Here is a 21958-nt window from a genome sequence, read left to right as displayed (position 1 = left end):
CATTCATTCATTCATTCATTCATTCATTCATTCATTCATTCATTCATTCATTCGTTCGTTCGTTCGTTCGTTCGTTCATCCACCCATTTATTCATTCATTCGTTCGTTCATTCATACGTTCGTTCGTTCATTTAGCAGCGGCTCTTTTCTAAAACGAAATATATATATATAAAATATAAAATAAATATTGCCACAATCAACGTATCTCGATTAATCGGGTCAAATATGACCTGTTTTGAAATTTGACAGCGATAAAATATTCCCCAATTGTGTTTAAGATCCGGCCCGAATGAACATTTGTGAGAATTGCCTGGATGTTGTTTTCTGCCTCTTTTTATTTATTTTTGGTCACACACACGCGCACGCACGCACGCACTCACGTGCTGTCATAAGTGTTGGACTTTAAGACTGTAAACAGCCACCAAAGTATCGTTTTAATGGGTCTTGAGACATTTCTAAGAAGTGCCAGTGTTTTGCACAAAACATGCACCTGTTGGTCTTGGAATGGTCACGGGGAATGATTATACAGACGGACAGTTCCTTGTACCTATACTGCAGCTATACAGATGTTGGCCACTAGATGTCACTATTGTGTCTATTAACTGGCAAGCTTGCGTTAGGATGGTTACTTGATGGAACTATTGAGACACATTTTGGAATATCATTTTGCACAAGTAGGACGAGCATTTCTGAGGAATTGATAATTGCTGATACTTAATTGATGATATTTAATTAAATATCATCAATATCATCAATTCCTCAGAAATGCTGACAGTAAGCAGTTAAGAGCGAGCATGTTCGTTAATAATTGGCCTCATATACAAGTTCCACTTGGCTGCTAAAGCTGCTATTTCCGTGACTTTTGATGAAAAATTTTGTTTTGTTCTTTAAACGAAACCAATCAAATTCTGGGGGGTAATTATGTAAATCTAAGCAACTGAACAAATAACTACAATCTGGCCCAAATGCTTCTTGTTTTACTCCTTCATAATCGCATTAAGGAAGCATTCGCTACGACAAACATAATACTCCTACGCATAATTGTCTCAAATTTATTTTAAAACATTAGCATGACTCTGAAAATAAATATTACATTATTACGGCAATATATATATATATATTCATGCCCTAACATTATTTTTTTTGCACACTTACAAATTCTTTATCATTATTTCCACAATAACAGTACTGCATGTTAGGCAACAGTTTCCTCTTTATCTGTGTCTTTACTGAGTTTAAGTGGTGAGTAACAGTAAAGCGGCACATCAAAATATACTCTGTCATCAAAACATAAATCATCCGAAGGTGAGCTGAGGTAAGGAATTTTCAAGACTAGGCCTGTGATTATGCCTCCGATGGCTGCCGCTGCTACAGTGGAGAAGATGGCTGCCACCTGGAAGAGAGCCTGTTCCTGAGCGCTGCGACCCAAACCTGGCTGCAGACCAGGAATTAATGCCTGGAGCTCAAGCAACTTGGGGTCCCCCTCCTTTGGGGCTCTGTGCTTAAAAGTGTCATACAAACTCGGCCCGTAGACTTCCTCGCTCGCCATCATTATTGCAAAAATACCAGCGGCGCAAGATATGAGTCCCGTTAGACCGTGTAAATTATGAATTCCACATTGGTCCTGGATTCGGAAGCGTCGTGCCAAGAGGGGGCTCAGGTACTTGTAGCCTAGCATGCACGCGATGCTACCCAGCATTCCCAGGACGTACGCTCCTGCGGGCGAAATCATCATATCGACGGACGCCCCGACTGTCACCCCTCCGGCCAAGGTCACGTTCTGGATGTCGGCCATGCTGAGTTTCCCCTTTTTGTTGAGGAGCGCAGAGAGCGCAAAGGCCGTGATGGTGGAGGAACAGAGGCCGATGAAGGTGTGGAGGACGGCCCTGTGCTGGTCGTCGCCTTTCGGGGTCAACGCCGAGTTGAACGAGGGCCAGAAGACCCAGAGGAACAAGGTGCCCATCAGAGACAAGATGTCCGACTGATAGCTGGTGTTCTCCTTGGCGTGACCTTCGTTGAGGCGTGGTCTGTACAGCACAAAGGTGACCCCCAAGCCAAAATAACAAGCAAAGAGATGAATCAGGATGGAGCCCCCAGCGTCGTTTATCTTCAGATACTTTAGCACCGCCCATTCGGTGACGGCAAATACCGGCACCTCCAGCAGAGCCATGACCAGCAGCTGCAGCGGGCTGGTCTTCCCCAAAACTGCCCCGAAGGAGATGAGTACCACCGCGCAGGCAAACTCCGCATTGATGAGGTTGATCACGCCAAGTTGGATCTTCCCGTCGTGGCTGAACTGGAAGTAGCCCTGCACCAGAATGGCCCATTGGATGGAAAACGTAGCCACCAGAAAGTTGAAAACCATCCCGCCGAATCCATAAAGTCGGAAAAAGGCCAGCAGGCATCCGAAGCCCAGGAATATCATCACCTGTATGTCGGCGAAAAAAGGATAATCCTTGTATAATGCGTTGTCCATGGGCTTGGTTTGGTTGTTTTGAAATCTGGCATCGGCGTGGGGGTCGTAGGTGACAAAAGCGGCAAACAGGCCCACCATCATCGCCTCGGCAGCAAAAACAAACACGGGCAGCCTGAAGCGCAGGCTGCTGGCGCCCGTCGCTTTCATCGTCGGAGGTCTTCGATCAAATGACGCGTCTTTCATTTTAAGCCGGGATGATCGTCAGCGCAGATAAGAGAGGACAACGTTCAAGTCGGCACCTGCTCAAACAAGTGCAGTTATTCAGTAGTTTGAACTTTGACTCCCTCTAATAAAAATGGCTGCACGTTTTTCACGCTTGTTTATGGAGATTTCTTCACTCTTGAAACAACCCACTTTGTGCAAAAAAAAAGAAAAAAAGGTAAAAAACATCCTAAAAATTTTCATTTTTTTCTTTTGCAATACAACCCAAAGTTGGGACATTTAAATTATTGGGTTAGTTACATTTTTAACCCAGTAGTTTTTTATTACAAACTCTGAATTTAACAAAATTCCCACTTTGTATCACGGAATTGATTTGACCCCATTTGAACCTAATCGGTTGAAGTCAAATTCAATACGAAGAAAAAAGTCAAATTCAATAAAAAAAGAAAAAAAATCAATACGTCTGTACATTAAACAGACTTTTCTTTTTTTTTTTCACAGTAATCTAAGGACTCTACTCCTTTCCTTCATCTTTAACTCACTAACTGTTAATTAAATACAATAACACAAAAAAAATTGACACACACTCAGTTTTGTATTTCTAAGTCTAACATGACGTATTTATTTATTTACAATTTACTTTTCTGTACACAACGGGTTTTCTCTCTCTCTCACTTGGGCACACACCCACACACACACGCACACACACACACACACGGCAATGTGATGCAACATTCTGATATCGCAAGCTCAAAGTTTACCAAAAATGACCTTCCTTCAGATAATACGACATTATTAATATTGTCGACTGTTGATTTTTAATCAGTGTGTCAGGTTTTATCTGTATTTACAATGCTGTCTGACCGCTTGCCAACTCTCGACTATATAAATGACTACGAAGTTCACGTGTCTATTGTCATGTGACTTGTGTGCCGCCATACAAACCTTTCAAGACAACAAAAAGGAAGAAGCATTTTTAGATGAATAAATATTGAAAACATTCAAACAACACGATTGTATCGGAGAATGAGAAAAGACCAAACATTCGTCGTTGAGGAATGGGAACGGAAGCAGTAAAGAAATTGCCGCCCGCACGCTTCATCCTTGAGGAAAGTTTTGCGAGGGCAGAACTCGAGGAAAATATATTCGGGATGTTCAGGAGTAGATGGTAATGACCTCACGTCCTCCTCCGCGGACGAGGAGAACCCGATTGAGACCTTCCGTCAGGACCTCTAGGAACTCCATGTCTGGAAGGCAATCTGGGTCAAGGCTGATTCCATCAATTTGGAAGAACAGAGTAGAACCCTGCAAGGATACAATTTTCTTCCCCTCTACGGTTTTTCGGGGGCCCGGGCATGTTGAGCAGAATGAGCTTTGCCTCCTTGGACTTCTTTGTGATGACCTCGTTGAGTCGCAACGCTGTGTGCATGCGCCTCACGTCCGTCTGGTTCCTTGAGACGGAGGATAACACTCAACGTACAGCGGCCATTCGGATTAAATTGGTCTCGGTGGGATACGCTCATACTTACAAGTTTTCCCATTCCCTGCAGCGGCATGGGAGAAGATAATGGTTGAAATATAAAGAAGAGAAGCTAAGTTACTGAATTGAGGTTGGCCTCCTTCGTAGGCTTAACAGGGACCAAATGGCGTAAGGTGACCAGTGTGAATTCATTCAGCGCCATTGACGGATATAGACGTCAAAGATCGATTTGAACTGGTTTGAGACAATCACTTGTCTGTGTCTGTGTGTTGGAATTATGACTTTCACCACAAATGTTCATATTTTAACCGATGTTTCAAGTGGGATGTAATTAAAGTCAAATATCAAATATTTATTGATAATGCTTATAAAATGAAATGGATGTAGTTCACTACGATTCTAATCTATGTATGTGTATGTCATGTTGGGTTAGACAAATAATGTTTTGAAATTGAAGTCCTTTGAGATTTCTTTGAAATCTAAATTGCATTATAAATTATATGTATTATTATTTTTTTTTTGTATTTATTATTATTATTTTCATTATTTTATTATTATTAAGTCAAAATTTCTCCAAGATAAAAAGTTGTCATATTACAAATTGAAGTCCAAATTCAACAGGTCGGCAGTTGACTTTGTACGACAACCATTATTATTATTTTTAAATATTATTATTATTATTTCTATTATTTCTATTATTTTTAATTATTTTATTATTATTATTATTTTTATTATTGTTATTATTTTATTATTATTAAGTCAAAATTCCTCCAAGATAAAAAGTTGTCATATTACAAAATTGAAGTCCAAATTCAACAAAGGTCGGCAGTCGATTTTGTATGACAACCACTCACGGTTTCATGCTGAATGGGTCTTTGCCCGCCTCCGGATTCTTGCCCTTATTGTCGGTCCAGGTGCTTCCGGCAGGGGCAGTCAGGCTGGTGGGGCTGGCCGGTGTCGAGGCGTTCTTACTGTGGATGAGTTGCGCCTGGTGGGGACACGCACATTTTCACCCAATGAAAAAAAGAAACTGACAGCTAGAAGATCGTCTGTACCTCCTCTTCCGGATGTTCGGCCACTCTGGCTCCTTCGTCAGTGCTGTGTTGCGAACGCGAGGCCAAGGATTTTTTACGCCGGATGGACCCGCGAGACGAATCTGTGATACTCTGGATCTGTAACGATATGAAGCAATGCCATGGAAGCTTTCCGGCCTAACTGCCAAACATTCAAGTCACACAAAAGAAAGCTTTTTGTCACACGCTTACCTCTCGCTCCATCTCATTCTTGGTCAGATGCATCTGCTTGAGGATCTGGGAACGCTGTTCCATCACCAGTGTCTTTTCATACGTGTAGGCTGAGATGTCGCCGTCGTGCTAGGATTGGAAGGCAAGTGGAAAGATGAGGACAATATAATAGCACAAAAAACCAAAGACCACCATCTCACCATCTCCACCACTTCCACCTGAGCATCAATACGCAGGTGATAGAGGAACGTCAGAACGTCCTTTTTCATCTGAATACTGTTGTCATCCAATTGAGCCACGGTGAAAATGCGCATCTTGCACTTCCTCCACACCTGCGGAGAAAGAAGAGTGCAAGATGAAGACCCTAAAAAAAAAAGGTGGGTTTGCATGTGTCACCTTATGCTGACGCAGCAGGAAGGGCAGAAGCATCAACATTCCTCCGTCGTGGACGATCCACCACACATCGATGTGGCCTTCGGTGAAGCGCTCGCCGTTGGACGGGTAGCTGGAGATATTTTTGGGAACCAACAAGGCCAAGCTGGCTACTGTGGTCTCCCGGACCACCTCTACACAGAAACATTAGGAAAAGACAGCAATGAAGAGCAACTGGGCAAACGTAGAAAGTTCAGAAACCTTCAAGCTCGTAATTCGACTTGCCAATGAAATCTCGGAATTGTTGTTGGAACTCGGGTTGTTTCCAGTTACGTGGCCAGCTGACCATCACAGTGTTGTGCTTCAAGCCTCCAAGTCCTCCAACCTGGATCAGGTGGGAGGTCCCATCCCTCAGATTGGAGGACACCACCACTTGGGGGAAGCCCTTCACCTTCTCTGTCTCCATCAGCTTGCGTAAAGACTTTAAAAAAAATAAATAACGTTAGACAGATTCTGTGTTTACTTGCTGGGATGTGTTTTGAGTGACAAAGACCTGGTCTGCCCTTTGGGCCTCTGTATAGTTGTCAAGGAACTTTCCTTGGACCGAGGTGCCAACGATAGTCAGGCCCTTCCCCGCCTTCAGCTGATTGGTTAACGAGATCAGACGAGGCTGCTCGACATTCTGCTCGGCGTCCATGCTGACGAGGACCAGGATCTGAGGCCTGGGTGGAGTGATCAACACATTGAGGATCCTTCTCACCAAATGATGGCAACTTAGCGTGATTGGGACTGACCTCCAGTTCTTGGTATGTGGTGGACCTTCTTCCAACCTCATGAGAGCGAATCGAGCAGCGCTTAGAGAGATGCCGCGTATCCCGTCGCCCCACTCTTTCTCGGCGCTGTCACACAGTAATTTATTCGTTTAGCGTGTTTTATTTCATGACGGACGTTTCCAACTTGCTCCGTCTCCCAGTCCAATGAAATGTAAAATGGCGTTTGGAGAGTGTAGAAAAGGTTGATTGAAGACACATACACTACCGTTCAAAAGTTTTGGGTCACCCAGACAAGTTAGTGTTTTCCATGAAAGCTCACAAGAAGTTTCAAGGGTTTTCAAGGATTTTCTAATCATCAAAATTAGCTAACACAATGGACCATTAGAACACTGGTTGCTGGAAATGGGCCTTTATACATCCATGTAGATATCAATACAGTGATCCCTCGCTATTTTGCGTTTCGTTTATCGCGGCTTCACTACATCGCGGATTTTTTTTCCAAATTAAAAAAACATTTAAAAGTCAAAATAAAACTTCTAAATTGAGGAAACATGTGTCTAACCTTTAGGACAATGTAGTATTGCTCCAAATGTTCGTTTACATTCCTTTAGAAGTCCGTTTTCGCGTGTTAGCACGATCGCGAATTAGCATCTTTCCGCTAACTCGTTAGCCTGCCCAGTACTTCTTGTTGGTGACCGTACTTCGCGGATTTCACTTATCGCGGGTGGTTTTTGGAACCAATTATCCGCGATAAATGAGGGGTTACTGTATTTATTATAATTATCATGAATTAGAACAGATATTAATGAATTAAAAACCAACTAGAATAGACATTTACCATATTAACAATGTATAGAATGTATTCCTGATTACTTTAATGTTATCCTCATTGAAAAAATTGAGATTTTATTTAAAAAATAAGGATATTTCTAAGTGACCCTAAACTTTTGAACGGTAGCTTTTACTTACCCACAAAATTCAATGTATTTGTAGATGCAGGTGGCAATTCCCATGGCAACCATGGCATAATACCAGGAACAGATGAACATAAGCGCTAGGCACAAACTCATACCCAGGAACGACAGAGCCCTGTGGGGAAAAATAAATTGCATTTTTCATCAAATTGTTCTTATCGTTGGAATTTTGCTCACGGCTTGGTAACTAAATCCCATGTGACTTTGGACCACCATAGACTGGTCACTGGGCAGATTCTGAGAGCAAATCTTGTCAGAACTCAAATACTATTGTAATAAATTTGAAACATGTAACGCACCAGTGGTAGAACTTAAAACGCGGCCTCCAATTGGGTGTCCTCAGTAAAGTTTGCAGCGCGCAGGCAAGGTTAACAAACATGTAGCACATCAAGAAGAACCTGAAAAAGAAAAATGACCTGGTTAGCACAAACTATGTGCGCTATGTTTGTCGAGAAGACCAAATTACATCGAGAGGATGGGTGCGACGGCATCCAGAGAGGCGATGATGATGCCGATCTCACAAATGCTAGCCGTGAGAAGGAGGGCCCAGGTGGGCTCCCCGTTGGCTTTACCGTGTCCAAACACCTGCAGGGATCAATAACGAGACATTGGAAAATCGTATCTCGCAGAATAAACATTGTAGTGTCGGAACTCAAATTACTCACTCGAAGAAATGGGATGATACCGTCTCTGGAGATAGCCTGGAGGAGGCGTGGCGCTCCGGTCAGACTCTGTAGTCCGGCTCCGCAGGTGGAGAAAAAGGATCCAAAAACAATAACCCAAGGAGACGGCCATGCCAGAGTCCCAATCACCAGGTTCCCGTTGACTCCTTCGCCAAACCTGAAAGGTGAAGACAAAAGATTGACGGGTTTACCTACACTTTGGAGGACTGCGTCCAACAAGCGCCACGTACTTGTCCCTCAGGACCACACCTTCTATACAAGCACCAAAGAGCACCACACAGGAAATATCTGATTCAAAAGTCCCTTGAGGAATATATGATTTGAAATGTTGAGCGAATAACAACAAAGAAATGCATACGGATTGCGTTTTATAAACTGCGGCTGCTTAGTGAAGGATACAAACAGTAGATGTGGTGGTGATGGCCGCAATGGTGCCGATGGGGATGGACTTCTGAGCATCACGTAGGTCTCCAGAGCGGTTGGAACCGGCCATGATACCTGAGAAAAAACCTGGATTTGTACTGCGTGTTGGGCCATGGCATGCAATTTTAAGAACAACCTGCGCCACAACTTAGACCAGCTTTCTTTCGGCTGTTTTAAAATTCAGCCACCGAACTGTCAAGTGTTCTGTATGTGTGTAAAAACCGGCCAAATTCCTAAAGACGCTAAACAACAATTGCACCTTCACAAAAATCAAGATATGCCATTTTATACTCACAAAAAGCCTTCACACTTTTGTTAATATTATCTGTTCATATGAATTAATATACCTCTAACCTGTGACAGATGGAAAGTAAATTCCCACCAAGAGTGTGAAGAAACTGGTGATGTCCGCCAGCACAAAGCGGTTCGTGGCGGAAGCAGAACTGTCAGGGTCCACTTGGGATGCCAAGCCTCTCTTCTCTACGATCATCCCTTTTTCCAAATAATTACCAAACAGGTTTTCTGGAAGAGGAATGAACAAAGCTCCTCATTTGGATTTGTTTTTTATTTTTTGGAGAGGGGGGGTAATTGTCACCTGCCAGGATCCCACTGGTGACCCCCGGAATGCCTTGTATCTCTGTGACGTTATTGTCGTTGAAGTAGTCGTCGCAAGTAGCGTTGATGTTCTCGGAATCGCAGAAAGAGCGCCACAGTTTGGTGGTGACCGTCTCGTTGTCGATTTCAATCACCTTTGCGCAGACGTCGTATCCCTTGGAGACAAGAGTGCGATTTCCCAGGAGGCAAACCCTGCAGGCAAAGTCAAGGAGATGGACGACACACTCGCACAAAATCCATCATCAGAAATGTCCATTAGACTGACGGGAAGACCGGCGGGTCGATGGCGGTCTTGATGACTCCTGCGTAGACAGCCACGATGGAGAGGATGACACAAGCCAGGAAGACCAGCGCCAGTTTGTTGACATACTTCACCCCCACAAACACCACCAGAGCCATGAGGCTTAGAACAATGGTGCCGTACACCCGCATATTATTGAGGAGGGCCGCCTCTGCTTCCAGACCTTCCAGACCTTCGATCTTGAAGATGGCTGCTTGAGGAATAATATAAATCTGACAGATGGGAAAATGGTTCAAGGCATGGGAAGGAGAATGGAGGAGAAAGGTGGCACAAGGTCATTTTCTCCTACAAATTATGATAGCATCATCATTGCTGACTTACCAGCAAGATTTCGATACAACCGAGGATGTACATGGCACCGGCAAACGTGGTGCCCAAGTAGAAACAAATCCCAACAGCTCCACCAAACTCAGGCCCAAGTGAGCGGGAGATCATGTAATAGGAACCTCCAGCTAGGAGAACAAAAACTCAGTCAGTCAGTCAGAGTGAAATCCGTATCAGCCATTTCAAACACATCTTCTCACCCGGGACCACTCCGTTTGTAGCAATGGCGCTCATGGAGATGGCCGTGAGCATCGTCTGAAACACAATAAAAAAATGTAATTGGAGCAAGAAGAACAAGTCAATTCAAGGAAAGTACTTTGACAATCACTGCCGCAGCTAGGATGTTTTTCTTAGGGGGCGGGGCGCATCTCAGGGGGCCCGCAATTTTTTTTTTTTTTTACAAACCTAAACATTCTTTGAAAACACTGATGATGTTGATTTTGGCGGGTGGGGTGGCAGTGCCCCCGCCGGCCCCCCCTACACTAGCTCCGCCCCTGATGACAAATAACCGACTAATTACCCCTTTCTGTTGTCTAGCCGACTCTGCTCATTTATCTAATAATGCTTGCTGGTAACTCATAAGATAAAAGGTGACTCTGAATCTGCTCTCGCAATTCCCGACAAATCCATTTCTATCCACTGCAGACATTGCGGGAGACATTCTTTTCTAAATATTTCCTGGATTGCAAGGATTTGAGTGGAATTTCAGGAAATGCTCAGTTATATTGCTATTTTGCTGTGTGGTCGCAAGAACTTTATCGAACATAAACAAAAACCTTCATTTTACACCAGCAGCCTGCGACAGATGCAAAGTAGCAGAAGGACACGGTGGGCTTGTTGCTGGCTTTAGTGGCGAAATATTTTTACATCAGGATTTAGCAGGTCACCTTCAGCATCGGGATAATGCACATTAAAATCATGCATGGTAGCTTAAAACGTCATCTTGTGTCGAGAACACGCTTCTGTTATAAATCCAAACGATCTATTCAAAGCTGACATGAATCACCGAAATGTGGAGCAGTTTTTGCCAATCAATATTGAGCCAAGGCACATATTTTATATTAAAAATCGCTCAGCATACAAAAATATTACAATACTGAAGTGGTGAGAGTTGTCTGGTTTCTACTTATCAAAAAATGTGAATTGAATATTTTGGCCTAAAATTCACAGACATAGATAGATGAATTCATAAAATACATAACTTCAAGTCAGTAAATATTTTTTTTATCAATTTAGTCAAATTTGATCATTTCGGCGCAGTGCTTAAGAATGTTCCATGTGCACGTCCACTCACTGTGGAGCAACACATGAAGACGATGATGAAGGAACCGAGCACGCCTCCAATCCCGACCATCCAGGTCATTCGCAAGAAGAGGATCACACCAAAAATATTCTGAATACATGGCAGGTAAACACCCATCAGAGTTCCCAGTTGTGGCGCCTGACAAACACAAACAGGGGAACAACGTGAAAGGAAAATAATGGTCACTTTTTTTTTTTTTTTAATAATAATAATGATAAAAAAATCAAAAAATGAAAAATCAAAAAATTAAAAAATAAATAAATGAATACATTTTAATAACTAACACATTTTGATTTGTCTTTCTTGCTGTGCGGTTTGCATTGACTTCTCTACCTTGACAGTTTTTTTGGACGGACGTGCGCCTTCCTCGTTGTTCTCTGCCTCCTCATGCTCTTTGCTCCCCGTTGGCAAGTTGGAGTAGTTGGCGAGGCTGCTGAGCAACGAGGACACCATCGGACTGGTGTCCATCTCCTCCTGCAAGCACACACACACACACGCATACACACACACACATACACACACGGCTATCCATGTATGCTCTCAGACGACACTTTTGCAGGCCAAAAAATGTCTCCGACCTCAAAGAGGGCCATGTTCTTGCCGTCGTACTGCTGGCTCTTCTCCACATCACAAGAGGCAATGCTGTTAATGAAAGGACTGCTCTCCTTGGGGTTTCCATCACCTGAGACACCAATCAATGACAAGTATGTCTTTAAATGGAGGGAATATAATATATATTGATTACACTCTCATGCACATGACCTTGACTTCATCTCCGCCTTTTGTCAATCCTATTTTGGCTTTTGGGTTGGAAGGAATGCTTGTGAGCGGGCGACAACCGAAAATTGCAAAATTGTAATCAAGTCTGCAGCCATGAACAATATGAAGTGTGAGGATGGACCTTTGCCCTCTTCTGTTCCAGCAGGATGCTCCTTCAACACCTTAAACATTACATTGTCTTACATTGACCAGGTCCAGAGTGCCCCAAGTTAAAACTATTTCTGTGGTAGCGCAGGTTTGAACTTAAAATGCGATGCAGATTTGTAACCTTCATCTGACACGGCGCTTACAAAATGGACATTTTATTCCAGCTTTTAAAAGCTTAATAGGACGTCGGCTCGGGGGGATTATCCAGCAGCTGCCCGAGGCCGCAGGGTAAAGTAAAATTCGACATTTGCACGTGAGCAAAAAATGCACCAATCAGCGAGCTTGAATTACATCAATATTACATCAATGACGTCAGATCCACAAATACCTCATCGAATTTCACGTCTGTTGAGACAATATTGTCATGCAATGGAAACCACTGAAATGCAAAATGGCTGGTGTCGTAGCTCAGTGTGAGGATTAAATGAAACTCCTCATTGCTTTCCGTCTGGATGGCAGACAAACTTTCTCAGTTGAGTGATCCCAGAGACTTGGGAGCGACTTTGGAATATAAGCGAGGCCAAGCCATATTCTCAAGTACTGAAACAAACCAGGACAGAAACCCAAGTGACAACACAGAAGTAAACATGATTTATGACTGGGCCATTTGTTTATATCAGGGGTGTCAAACTATTTTTTTCTCAGGCCGCATTGTAGTCATAGCTTCTTTCGCAAGGCCATTATGACTGTCAACTCAAATAAATATATAAATAATATATTATATACAGTAAAAGCGACGAAACAAACTGACAAATAACTCGTTTTCAAATCAGACGAGTAAAAACTGGTCAAATATTTGAAAAAAAAAATATATTATTAAAAGTGAAGACAATTTACAATTCTAGTAATGACACACGAATATGGTGCACGATTTGTCTTTGCGGGCCACATAAAATGATGTGGCGGGCCGTATCTGGACCCCGGGCCTTGAGTTTGACCCCAGTGGTTTAAATGAACGAGTCGTTCCATTTTTAATTTTAATTTTATTTTATTCATTTATTTATAATTTATAATCGTCACTTCAGCGCAACCTCGTATGCCGAGATTCAAACCCAGAACTTCAAAACTGTGAGGCAAATGCGCTCACCACGTTTTTAATCCGCCATACAGGAAATGGATTGTGTAAAATGTAAATGAAGGGAATATGTCAAGACTTCTGTAATCCAACTTTGACTTTCTGACCTACTCGCTCGACATAGATTAAAGTCACGATTTGACACACTCCACATTCAAGTGGAGTAATTGAAGAGGGAATAAAACACATTGTGAGGATTACTGAACATCTCTGACAGGATTTATCCTCCGCACATTCCATGATGAAATTTTGCATTCCCAGCTGGCTAGCTTGATTACAAGCACCTGTGGCTAAACTGGCTTTTTACTTTCTTGACCCGGACTTGACACCTCTGGTAAGCAGCAGTTTTATTACTCTTTTATCGCAGAGATTAAAGAAAATAAACCTGTAAGTGTTGTTAAAATGTTTGAGCACAAGTGTTGGTAGTTTTCAAATCCATTTCGTTAATGTTGTAACACTGGGACACAGATGCTACTCGTTAGCTTGTGGTGGTTAGCGTTGTTTGTTAGCATTGAGTTAAATGGATCAAGGCTTGATGGGGCTTTTTCCTCATTCATGAAAATTATTACTGGGCAATCGGAGAAATGGATTCTTATTCACATGCTCGTGGACAGCCTTGTGACATCTGGCGAGTTTGTTTCCTTGAAATAAAAGTTGAATCCTGGAAACGGTTTCAGACGTTATTAAAGCAGCGGGTGGTAGCAAACTGTAGGTTGTGTAAGAAAATGGCTGTCTTTCATGTGTATTTCACTCTAACTTTAGTATAGTGTTTGTATAATTACATTTCTTTGGAAACATTTCTGTGTATACAATATATTTTCAATTCATTTTTCATTTGAATGAGTTGCATAACAGTGAAGCAAAGCCTCACCCCTGATCCTACATTAAGTGCACATGCTGCCATTTTATGCTCTTATATAAACGTTGACAAATATTTGTCATTGAAATGACCTTTGCTCTCTTCCACAAGCTGCTGCAGATAATTTAAGGGGCTTTGAACCTTTTGAAAAATTGGTAATACACTAGAATGAAGGTTCTTACGGACTACAGCTTTATTGCTGATCCAACAAAAAATAAAAAAAAACTCTGAGGATGATTTCCTTATTGAGATCTATAATTTTTGTGAAAGGGCAGGTTTTGCAGTCGTGATGTTCAATTTTGGACCTGTTTTTTTTTTTTTTTGTGTTATCATCTGGAGTTTTGCCACATCACATACTGTAGGTTCACCGGCCTTAACCTCCACTCACTCCACTATTTTGAATCCTGAAACTTTTTTTTAGCCTTGAGGTCATTATGATGTATGGAGAACCACAGCTGCCAGGATTAAAAATAAATCAGTGAAAATAAAAACAAATGAAAAGTTCCAAATGAGTGTTAGCAAAAAAATCAAATAAATAAATAAATAAACCCCACAATCTTTCAGTCTTTAGCTAGAAATCATTTTTTCAGGTTTTTGCTTTATTATGTTCAATAAAGATTTGTTTTGCTTTCATTTTTGCCATTATATAAAACAGGTATTTGATCAGGGATGTGTAGACTTTTAATATCTATTGTACCACAAGTATCTTTAAATAAAATGATGTGCAATTATGGATAACAGGTAGGTGTTCCATTCATCTGGTATCGCATAGCAGCATAATTGAGGGTGAAGTCAAGGTAAAATGATCTTCAAAGTTTGGCAGTCGGTTGTTGAACTGCCGTTGGTTCAGCTCTGACAAATTGCTGACTTAACCTTGCAGTCGCTCCAGTCAATCTTATTGATTGCAACCAATTACCCGAGCCTCTCGTGGGATCTGTCTCGACTTTTTATCTCTCCTGCTTCTTTTACTCAGGAATGAATGGAAATAATCAAGGGCCTTCTCCCTGGCGGGATTCATCACGTGTTGGCTACTCCTGCAAAGACTGATTGTGATCCACCCGCATGTCACTGCACCTGGTGTGATGTGCTTCAACCCGTGACCAGGTCAGTTGCTACTTTACAAAACAAATGTGTACTTTCGTTTTGAGTCATGTGATTAACTCTCCTCCAGCACATGCTTTAGTTTGCATTATGGCTGTCCAGACTTATTTTTTCTGAGGGCCGCATACAGAAAAATAGACATGCTATCAGGGCCCATTCATTTTTTAGATGAAGTATGGGGAAAAAATAATAATTTCATTTAAAAATGATATATATATATATATATATATATATATATATATATATATATATATATATATGTATATATATATAAATAAATAATACACGTGCGCACTCACAGGACTCTCACCAGCGTCACTCACCCTGGTTGTTAGGACTCCCCTCTCCTTCCTCGCCATCCGTTGTCATGTTGTTGAGCATCTTCTTTCCGTGGCACACGTCTCAGTCCTAAAGAACGGCTTTGTATCCCCTCGGACTTGCTTGATGCTGTTCAGCAGGACAATTGAGGGGCAGCGGGAGTCAACGGGGGCGAGTTGACCGGCTTGATGACACATGCGCTCTCCCTGTTCCCGTGTGCCACTCGCCCTCAAGTCACTTTAAGCCCAAGCACTACATTCATGCATTCACAAGGTATTATCCCTCTCCCTCCCGTCCTCTCTTTTGGCTCGCTCACGCACCGTCATCCATGTCACCATGAGGACGGGATGCAAAGAGAGCCGCATCAGACGACAGCGCGCCGCCTCCCGAGATTAGACTTTGCTTTTGATGTCTTTTCAAAGGGAAGAAAAGATCCCCCCCCCCCTCCCTGCTACATCACTTGTTATGCATCCTTTTCATTAGTTATTTTGACCCCCACCTCAAATCTCTCTCTTCATATTTCCGTGCACGGCCCTGACCGATTGTCTGTGGGAAGTGCTGCAGGCTGCAGTGCTTGTATAACTCCAAAAAGTCTTGCTCCTTCTGTGTCAACAACAACGACCACGCACTGCCCTCCTAAAGAAACTGAGAAGAATGGTGATGGACTGGCCAAGCAGGTCTCCAGGCCTAAACCCGACAAGGCAACTTCAAACGGAAGCTAGAGGAGCACAAGGTGTGGAAGAGGAACCTGTGAAGCTCCAGGGAAAATGATGCTCAAGATCTCTTGAAAACACACGTTAGATGGAGGAAAGATGAAAACCCAAAGCCTTCGCCCCATGAGCATGTGTGTGTTACGTCACATTGCAGCCATTGCTGCTGTGGTCAGATGATCTCTTAGTTTTGGCAGATGTCCACATTGCCATTATCCCCAATGACCCACCTCGGTCCCTCCTGACGTTCTCTATGTTACTAAGTCCTCCTGCTCCTCTGTGACAACATGAACGCAAAGCTGATTCACGGGAACAACTCCAGTGGGAAAAGTGCTAAAATTGGTCATCAATTTATCATAACTGATTAAAATAGAGCGGCACAGGAAAAAAAAATTTCCTAAAACTGGACAGTATTGTTAATCAGCTTGTAGCTGTTATTGAGTTTGTCGACTCATCGCTGAATTGAATAAAAAAAAACACATTTTAATTTCCACCCCTTTATTCAGAAACATGACAATCTCAAATTTGCAATGCAAAAAATGCGCCAACAAATTATGAATGACTCAAATGAGAAAATAGGCAAACATTGTGGTTGTTTTCCAAAATAGAAGCAAATGTTTTATTTGAATCATTTAATTGTTTCCGCCTCTAATCTTTATCGTTGAAAAAAACTCGGCTTTGCTTAGAGTTGCAATAGCATCGCTGCCGCCTACAGGACTGGAGTGGAACAACTTGCTACCATTGAACGGACTGTGTTTTTGTGACTTCATCTCGCCTTCCACACACTTGGCTGTTTTCCAATTAGAAGGGTGCAATGTAACGCTATCATCACAGAAGCATGTTTGAGCATCTTGATTGTTGCAGCATTCCATTGAAAGAGTACAACAGGCGACAGGTCTAATCTTTCATTTTCTTTTCACTCCTGCTCAGCTCAACAACTTGCCAGAGAAAGATTGTTTTTCCCAGAAAATACTTCCCTGTTGATGAATGAAACCCTTGTAGACCAATAAATAAAAAATGTTGCCGACACGTCTATCCAACCGTTCATCCATGGGAAGACTTTTGGGTGTGTCTGTGTTTTTGTTTGCATTCATCCAGAAGAACGTACGAAGCCAAAGAGTTTTTGCAGCGCAGTAATTATTCTAAAGCGGTTTGATAGCACTAAGGTCGGGGTTCTGTATACACAATTTACAGCTGTAAAGTACATCAACCATGCGTGTGGCCAAGCTTCTCTTCAGCGTGTCAGCCAGAGTGGGTTATTGGCTGGCCTTTGATTGGCAGAGAGCCCGAGATCCATGTTCAACTGGGCCAAGCCGCTTTAGCTCTTAACTCGCCTGCATCTCGTCTGCGGCACATGTGGCTCAGGACGTTGCCGTTCATGCCATCGAGCCCACCTGTGCCGCTTCCGAGGCATTTGCAACACATGCGGCGTAGAATCATACAATTGCAATAAGCAAGCCATGTAAGACCTTTGACTCACACGAACGCGACGGCACAAAGACAATAAAAACACGGCAGTGAAGTTTCCGATGCGCTAATCCTGCAGATTAAGGCCATGGAGCATTGGGCTGAAATCCACTTTTTTTTTTTGTTTTTGTGATCAAACGTAGACTCTGCTTTCAGATGATGGTCCAGCTCCTCTGGCTGCTTGCAGACATTTAACCGCAATGTCACACCTAAAAAAGATGTTTAATGGGTAAGAAAATGTGTATCACTATAAAGTGCGGTGTCAGTGATCATGAAAATGCAGCAGTGGTAAAACAAATTTTTAAAGAATATATATATATATATATATATAAAATAAGAATATATATAATAAAATATGCTATATATATATATATAATTTAAAAAATATATACATGTGTGTGTGTATATATATATATATATATATATATATATATATATATATATATATATATATATATATATATATATATATATATATAAAATTGCTCATTTTGTGTTTATGATCATTTTAAATGTTTGCGGTAGCTGCCAATGGAACTAACTCACCGATGTTTTAACAGTAAAATTACAGCTGACACTTTGACTCAGTTCTAAAGAGGACGAAAATGTGGACAGGTGCAGAACAAAAAATCTTTCATTTATTGCGGGCTCCTTCGGCATTAAGGTATCCCTGAATTCACAGAAAAAAAAATTACAAACAATTGTAAATATTGTTCCACTTAATTTGCACTTGATTTTTGTTCATGAATTCAAAACTTTGTTGCTGGAGGGGGCCACAATTTTCTTTATCAGTGGTACTGGGGGACCACGCACCTCCTAAACTTGCTTACATCCAGGTAAGCACAAAACCTTCTGAGCCCCTCCAACGTTTAAGTCGCCCATTTGTGCCACAAACATTCACAATGACATTCACGCCTGTGAGTGTTTGGAATGTGCTAAAGACACACACACACACACACACACACACACACACACACGAGCTAAATTTGAGATTGAAACCCGGATCCTTTTGTGACTCATGAGGCACATGTGCTTGCCACATGGATTCAAAATGTATTTTCAAGACGTCTATAAACCAGGACTGAGCGTTTAAGTCTTAAGACTGCAGCATGTCAAAATGCTTTCCCCTGTTTTTCATTATTGGCAGCACTCTAATAAAAAGGAAGATTTATGACTCTTTCGAGATATTGTTCTATAAAGACTTCAGCCCCAAGCAGGAAACCCAAAGACAAGTTTCTGTGCTTGGTTTATTCGAATGACACATGATTACCACATTGGGCTCATTTATCATCTTTTGGCCACCTATTCTGAAACAATGTGACTGTTAGTATGAATAATTCATTTGTATTCCAGTTTGGGGATGTTTAACAAAAAAAAATATTTCTCAAATACCCATTAAAGACTAATCAGTCGTTCCCATCATGATGAAAATAGTCATTAAATTGCAATCAGTCCACTTGTAATGAATATGCAAGTCATTCAAGGTTAATTATTGTGCGAGAACTTGGAAAATCCGTGTTCGCTATTTGTTTACTGTTCTCTAGGATAGTTTTAGATATCCCAAAAGTTATTTGAGTACATGTAAAGGAATAAATGTAATGTATTTGAACCCAGCCTCTGCAAATGTGTGAAGAGGATGGGGCTGAGGACGGATCCTTGTGGTGTGCCCATCCATGTGTGTAGTGATGCCACCTGAAATCTTGTTACTAATCTTGACAGTAAGCATGTCTAAGATAGATGGTGGGGTTCAAGTTTAGTCAGTTTATTGGGGAGTCTGCATGGGAGGATTGTACGGTATTAAGTTTCTCCTTGGGATGAAAAATCATCATTATTGACACCATGGTATGTTGTTGGTGAGCTGCTATTTGAGGGAAAAAAACATTATGGATACATGCCGGTCATTGAACATCTGATGAAAGGAATTTACAACATCTGGATCTTATCTAAACAACCGGAAAGAGCGCACGTGAGGTCAATGAATTAAACACAGAAGTGGATTCTCCCCTAATTCATATCATCATCATTTTAAAATAATACACACGTGCACTGGGTGTGTCTGGGCTTTGGCATTAAACACTTCTCAATTGCTGTTACACAGTCTGGATTTCCAGACTGGATCAACCCAGGGCTGTGACATGGGTCATCCTGGCATGCTAGAATGTTGTGCCCTATTTATTGCCTAGACAGGGGTGTCAAACTCATTTTTTTCGCGGGCCGCGTTGTAGTCATGGCTTCTTTCGGAGGGCCATGATGACTGTCAAGCCAAATAAATGTATGAGTTCCTCATATTATATACAGTAAAAGCTACAAAACAAACTGACAAATAAGTCGTTTTCAAATCAGATGAGTAAAAACTGGTCAAATATTTAAAAAAATATATATATTCTTAAAAGTGAAGACAATTTGCAAGTCTAGTAATGACACACGAATTTGATGCACAATTTGTCTTCGCGGGCCACATAAAATGATGTGGCGGGCCGTATCTGACCCCCGCGCCTTGAGTTTGACACCTGTGGCCTCCAAGAAGAGCTACTGCACGTCAAACTTTTAACAAGCGTCAACATGCGCGCTCCAGAAAGGAAGTGCGTCATTAATACGGACAACAGAGATGAACAAAACAATTCGACATACTAATCATGATCCAAATATTTTTTTATCCTGCTTCTATATAACATACACTTACGTATATTTCAAAATATTTTAATTTTTATTATCTCTGTGTTTAACGTGATGACCACTGCCAGTGCGCCCTCTACTGACCAACCATCACTGCCAGTTTGTCTGTATCAAACAGTACAAGAGTATTGAAAAACATAACGTACTTTTTTTGAGTGTATACTGTCCAGTAAGCAAACAAATTTTGGAGTGCACCTTTCCACGACCTAACATTTTAATTCCCACGCATTTTTTATTTGTGGCTATCCATAAATAATATATGTTGCTGTCTTGGCCTTCAACTATAGCTCCACCATCTTTCCGCCATGTCACTTTTGCTGTGATATAACTATAGCCTAAAAATATTCATAACAGTTCATATTTTTTGGTCTTTAATCAAAGTGCTTAAGCAGTTTTGATCAGGAAAAACATCAAATGGTGTAATCCTATTTTAGGAGTCAAATCCTCTCAGCATGATGACATCGCTCGGCTGGTAACATCTGCTGAGTTAACTTGAAGTGCCATGTTGTGACGAGTGTATGACCTGAAATCAACAGTGTCGAAACGTTTTCTTTCAAGGCCTTCATACAAAGAAAAAATGGAAGCAAGGGCCACTTTGGCATTCTTCTCCTTTATTTTCCACATTCAAGTTGTTCATAAATGTATCACAGCTAAAGCTAGCTTTTTAGTAGAATGGCCGCTAAAAGACAGGTCAAGCCTTTTCACCTGGCGTGGTGGTTGTAATGTCATAAAGTAGGCGATAGATGGCGACAAAGATGACACATCCCATTGTTTGAAGTAGAGGAGGAACTACTGTACAGTACTGCACTTGAAGCTGATTACCAGTCGTTGCATCTCAAATTTTTCGTAAAAATCTACAATTTCTGTCTTTTAATGCACCTTGAATAACAGACATTGACCAAAATATAAGCAGCAAAATTTGTCACCTAATCTGCTTGCCTATGTCTTTTTGACACTTATCGTTTCAAACGTTTGCTCTTTTCCTTTCCTTTCTTTCCATTTATGCTGTTCCTTCTCTCCATTCCTTGTTTCAAAACAGGCCTCCACCAGCAGCCAGCGAAGACCGATCTTGTGCAGATGATGCACTTAAAGGAGTCCTTGTATCAATTGCGTTGACCTCCCCACCAAGGTTTGCCTTTTTCTTCAAGTCACTATAAAATTGTCTATTCCAGTCTCATCATGAGACCACGCTTTCACACTCATGAGAGTCACGGGGCACAGCCAATTGTTTGCCAACTTTTATCAGCAAGTAAAGCACAAGTAGCCAATGAAATGCCCAAAGGCAACAACAAAACAATAATTTAAAAGGGAAGTCGCGTCAAAAGATTTCTTGACAATAATACATGTGCTCCCACTAGTATTGACAGGGTATTCTGATTAATATTGCGTTTGCGGAATTGGAATTATGCAGCAAAATCCACCTGTTTTCATCCATCTCAGGCGGTGGCCATTTTGTCACTAGCTGTCAACTGAAAATGACATCACAGGACCTCACCTGATGTCTGGGTTTGGTCATGTGATGTTTGCCAGCTGAGCCCTTAGGTACCCTTCAAACTTTGAGAAAATGATCGGAACTACACAAGCGATTACACTTGTTTTTGTACGATTGTAATAGGAATAAAGAAATAAAATCGTTTCACAAATCCCAACATACAGTATCTCAGAAACATGCTGCTATTACGTGAATGCAAAATG

General features: G+C 41.6%; 1 protein-coding gene across 4 annotated transcripts; it reads right to left on the bottom strand.

The window, feature by feature from the left end:
• Positions 1 to 1120: 1120 nt before the first annotated feature.
• On the bottom strand, positions 1121 to 15760 carry slc12a5b (solute carrier family 12 member 5b). Of its 4 annotated transcripts, none has more exons than XM_037246119.1 (26): positions 15416 to 15754; positions 11709 to 11812; positions 11464 to 11604; positions 11122 to 11268; positions 10028 to 10082; positions 9825 to 9955; positions 9468 to 9715; positions 9183 to 9394; positions 8942 to 9109; positions 8564 to 8662; positions 8395 to 8452; positions 8147 to 8321; positions 7948 to 8066; positions 7781 to 7879; positions 7477 to 7596; positions 6529 to 6633; positions 6288 to 6456; positions 6020 to 6215; positions 5759 to 5928; positions 5563 to 5694; positions 5384 to 5491; positions 5174 to 5290; positions 4973 to 5109; positions 4168 to 4182; positions 3970 to 4089; positions 1121 to 2492 (listed from the first exon to the last, which is right to left on the bottom strand). In XM_037246119.1, exons 1-26 carry the CDS (start codon positions 15471 to 15473, stop codon positions 1196 to 1198), a joined length of 4500 nt encoding a protein of 1499 aa, XP_037102014.1. In that variant the 5' UTR covers positions 15474 to 15754; the 3' UTR covers positions 1121 to 1195. The 4 variants fall into 4 exon arrangements, with proteins under 4 accessions (XP_037102014.1, XP_037102013.1, XP_037102011.1 ...); XM_037246116.1 differs by lacking the exon at positions 1121 to 2492 and adding an exon at positions 3212 to 3885 and having other exon boundaries at positions 3956 to 4089; positions 15416 to 15760; XM_037246117.1 differs by lacking the exon at positions 1121 to 2492 and adding an exon at positions 3212 to 3885 and having other exon boundaries at positions 3956 to 4089; positions 4973 to 5106; positions 15416 to 15760.
• Between the last annotated feature and the right edge of the window lie 6198 nt (positions 15761 to 21958).

This window comes from Syngnathus acus, chromosome 2 (genome assembly GCF_901709675.1).
Source record: "Syngnathus acus chromosome 2, fSynAcu1.2, whole genome shotgun sequence".
Lineage (NCBI taxonomy): Eukaryota > Metazoa > Chordata > Actinopteri > Syngnathiformes > Syngnathidae > Syngnathus > Syngnathus acus.
This window is presented reverse-complemented; position numbering and strand designations above follow the sequence as displayed.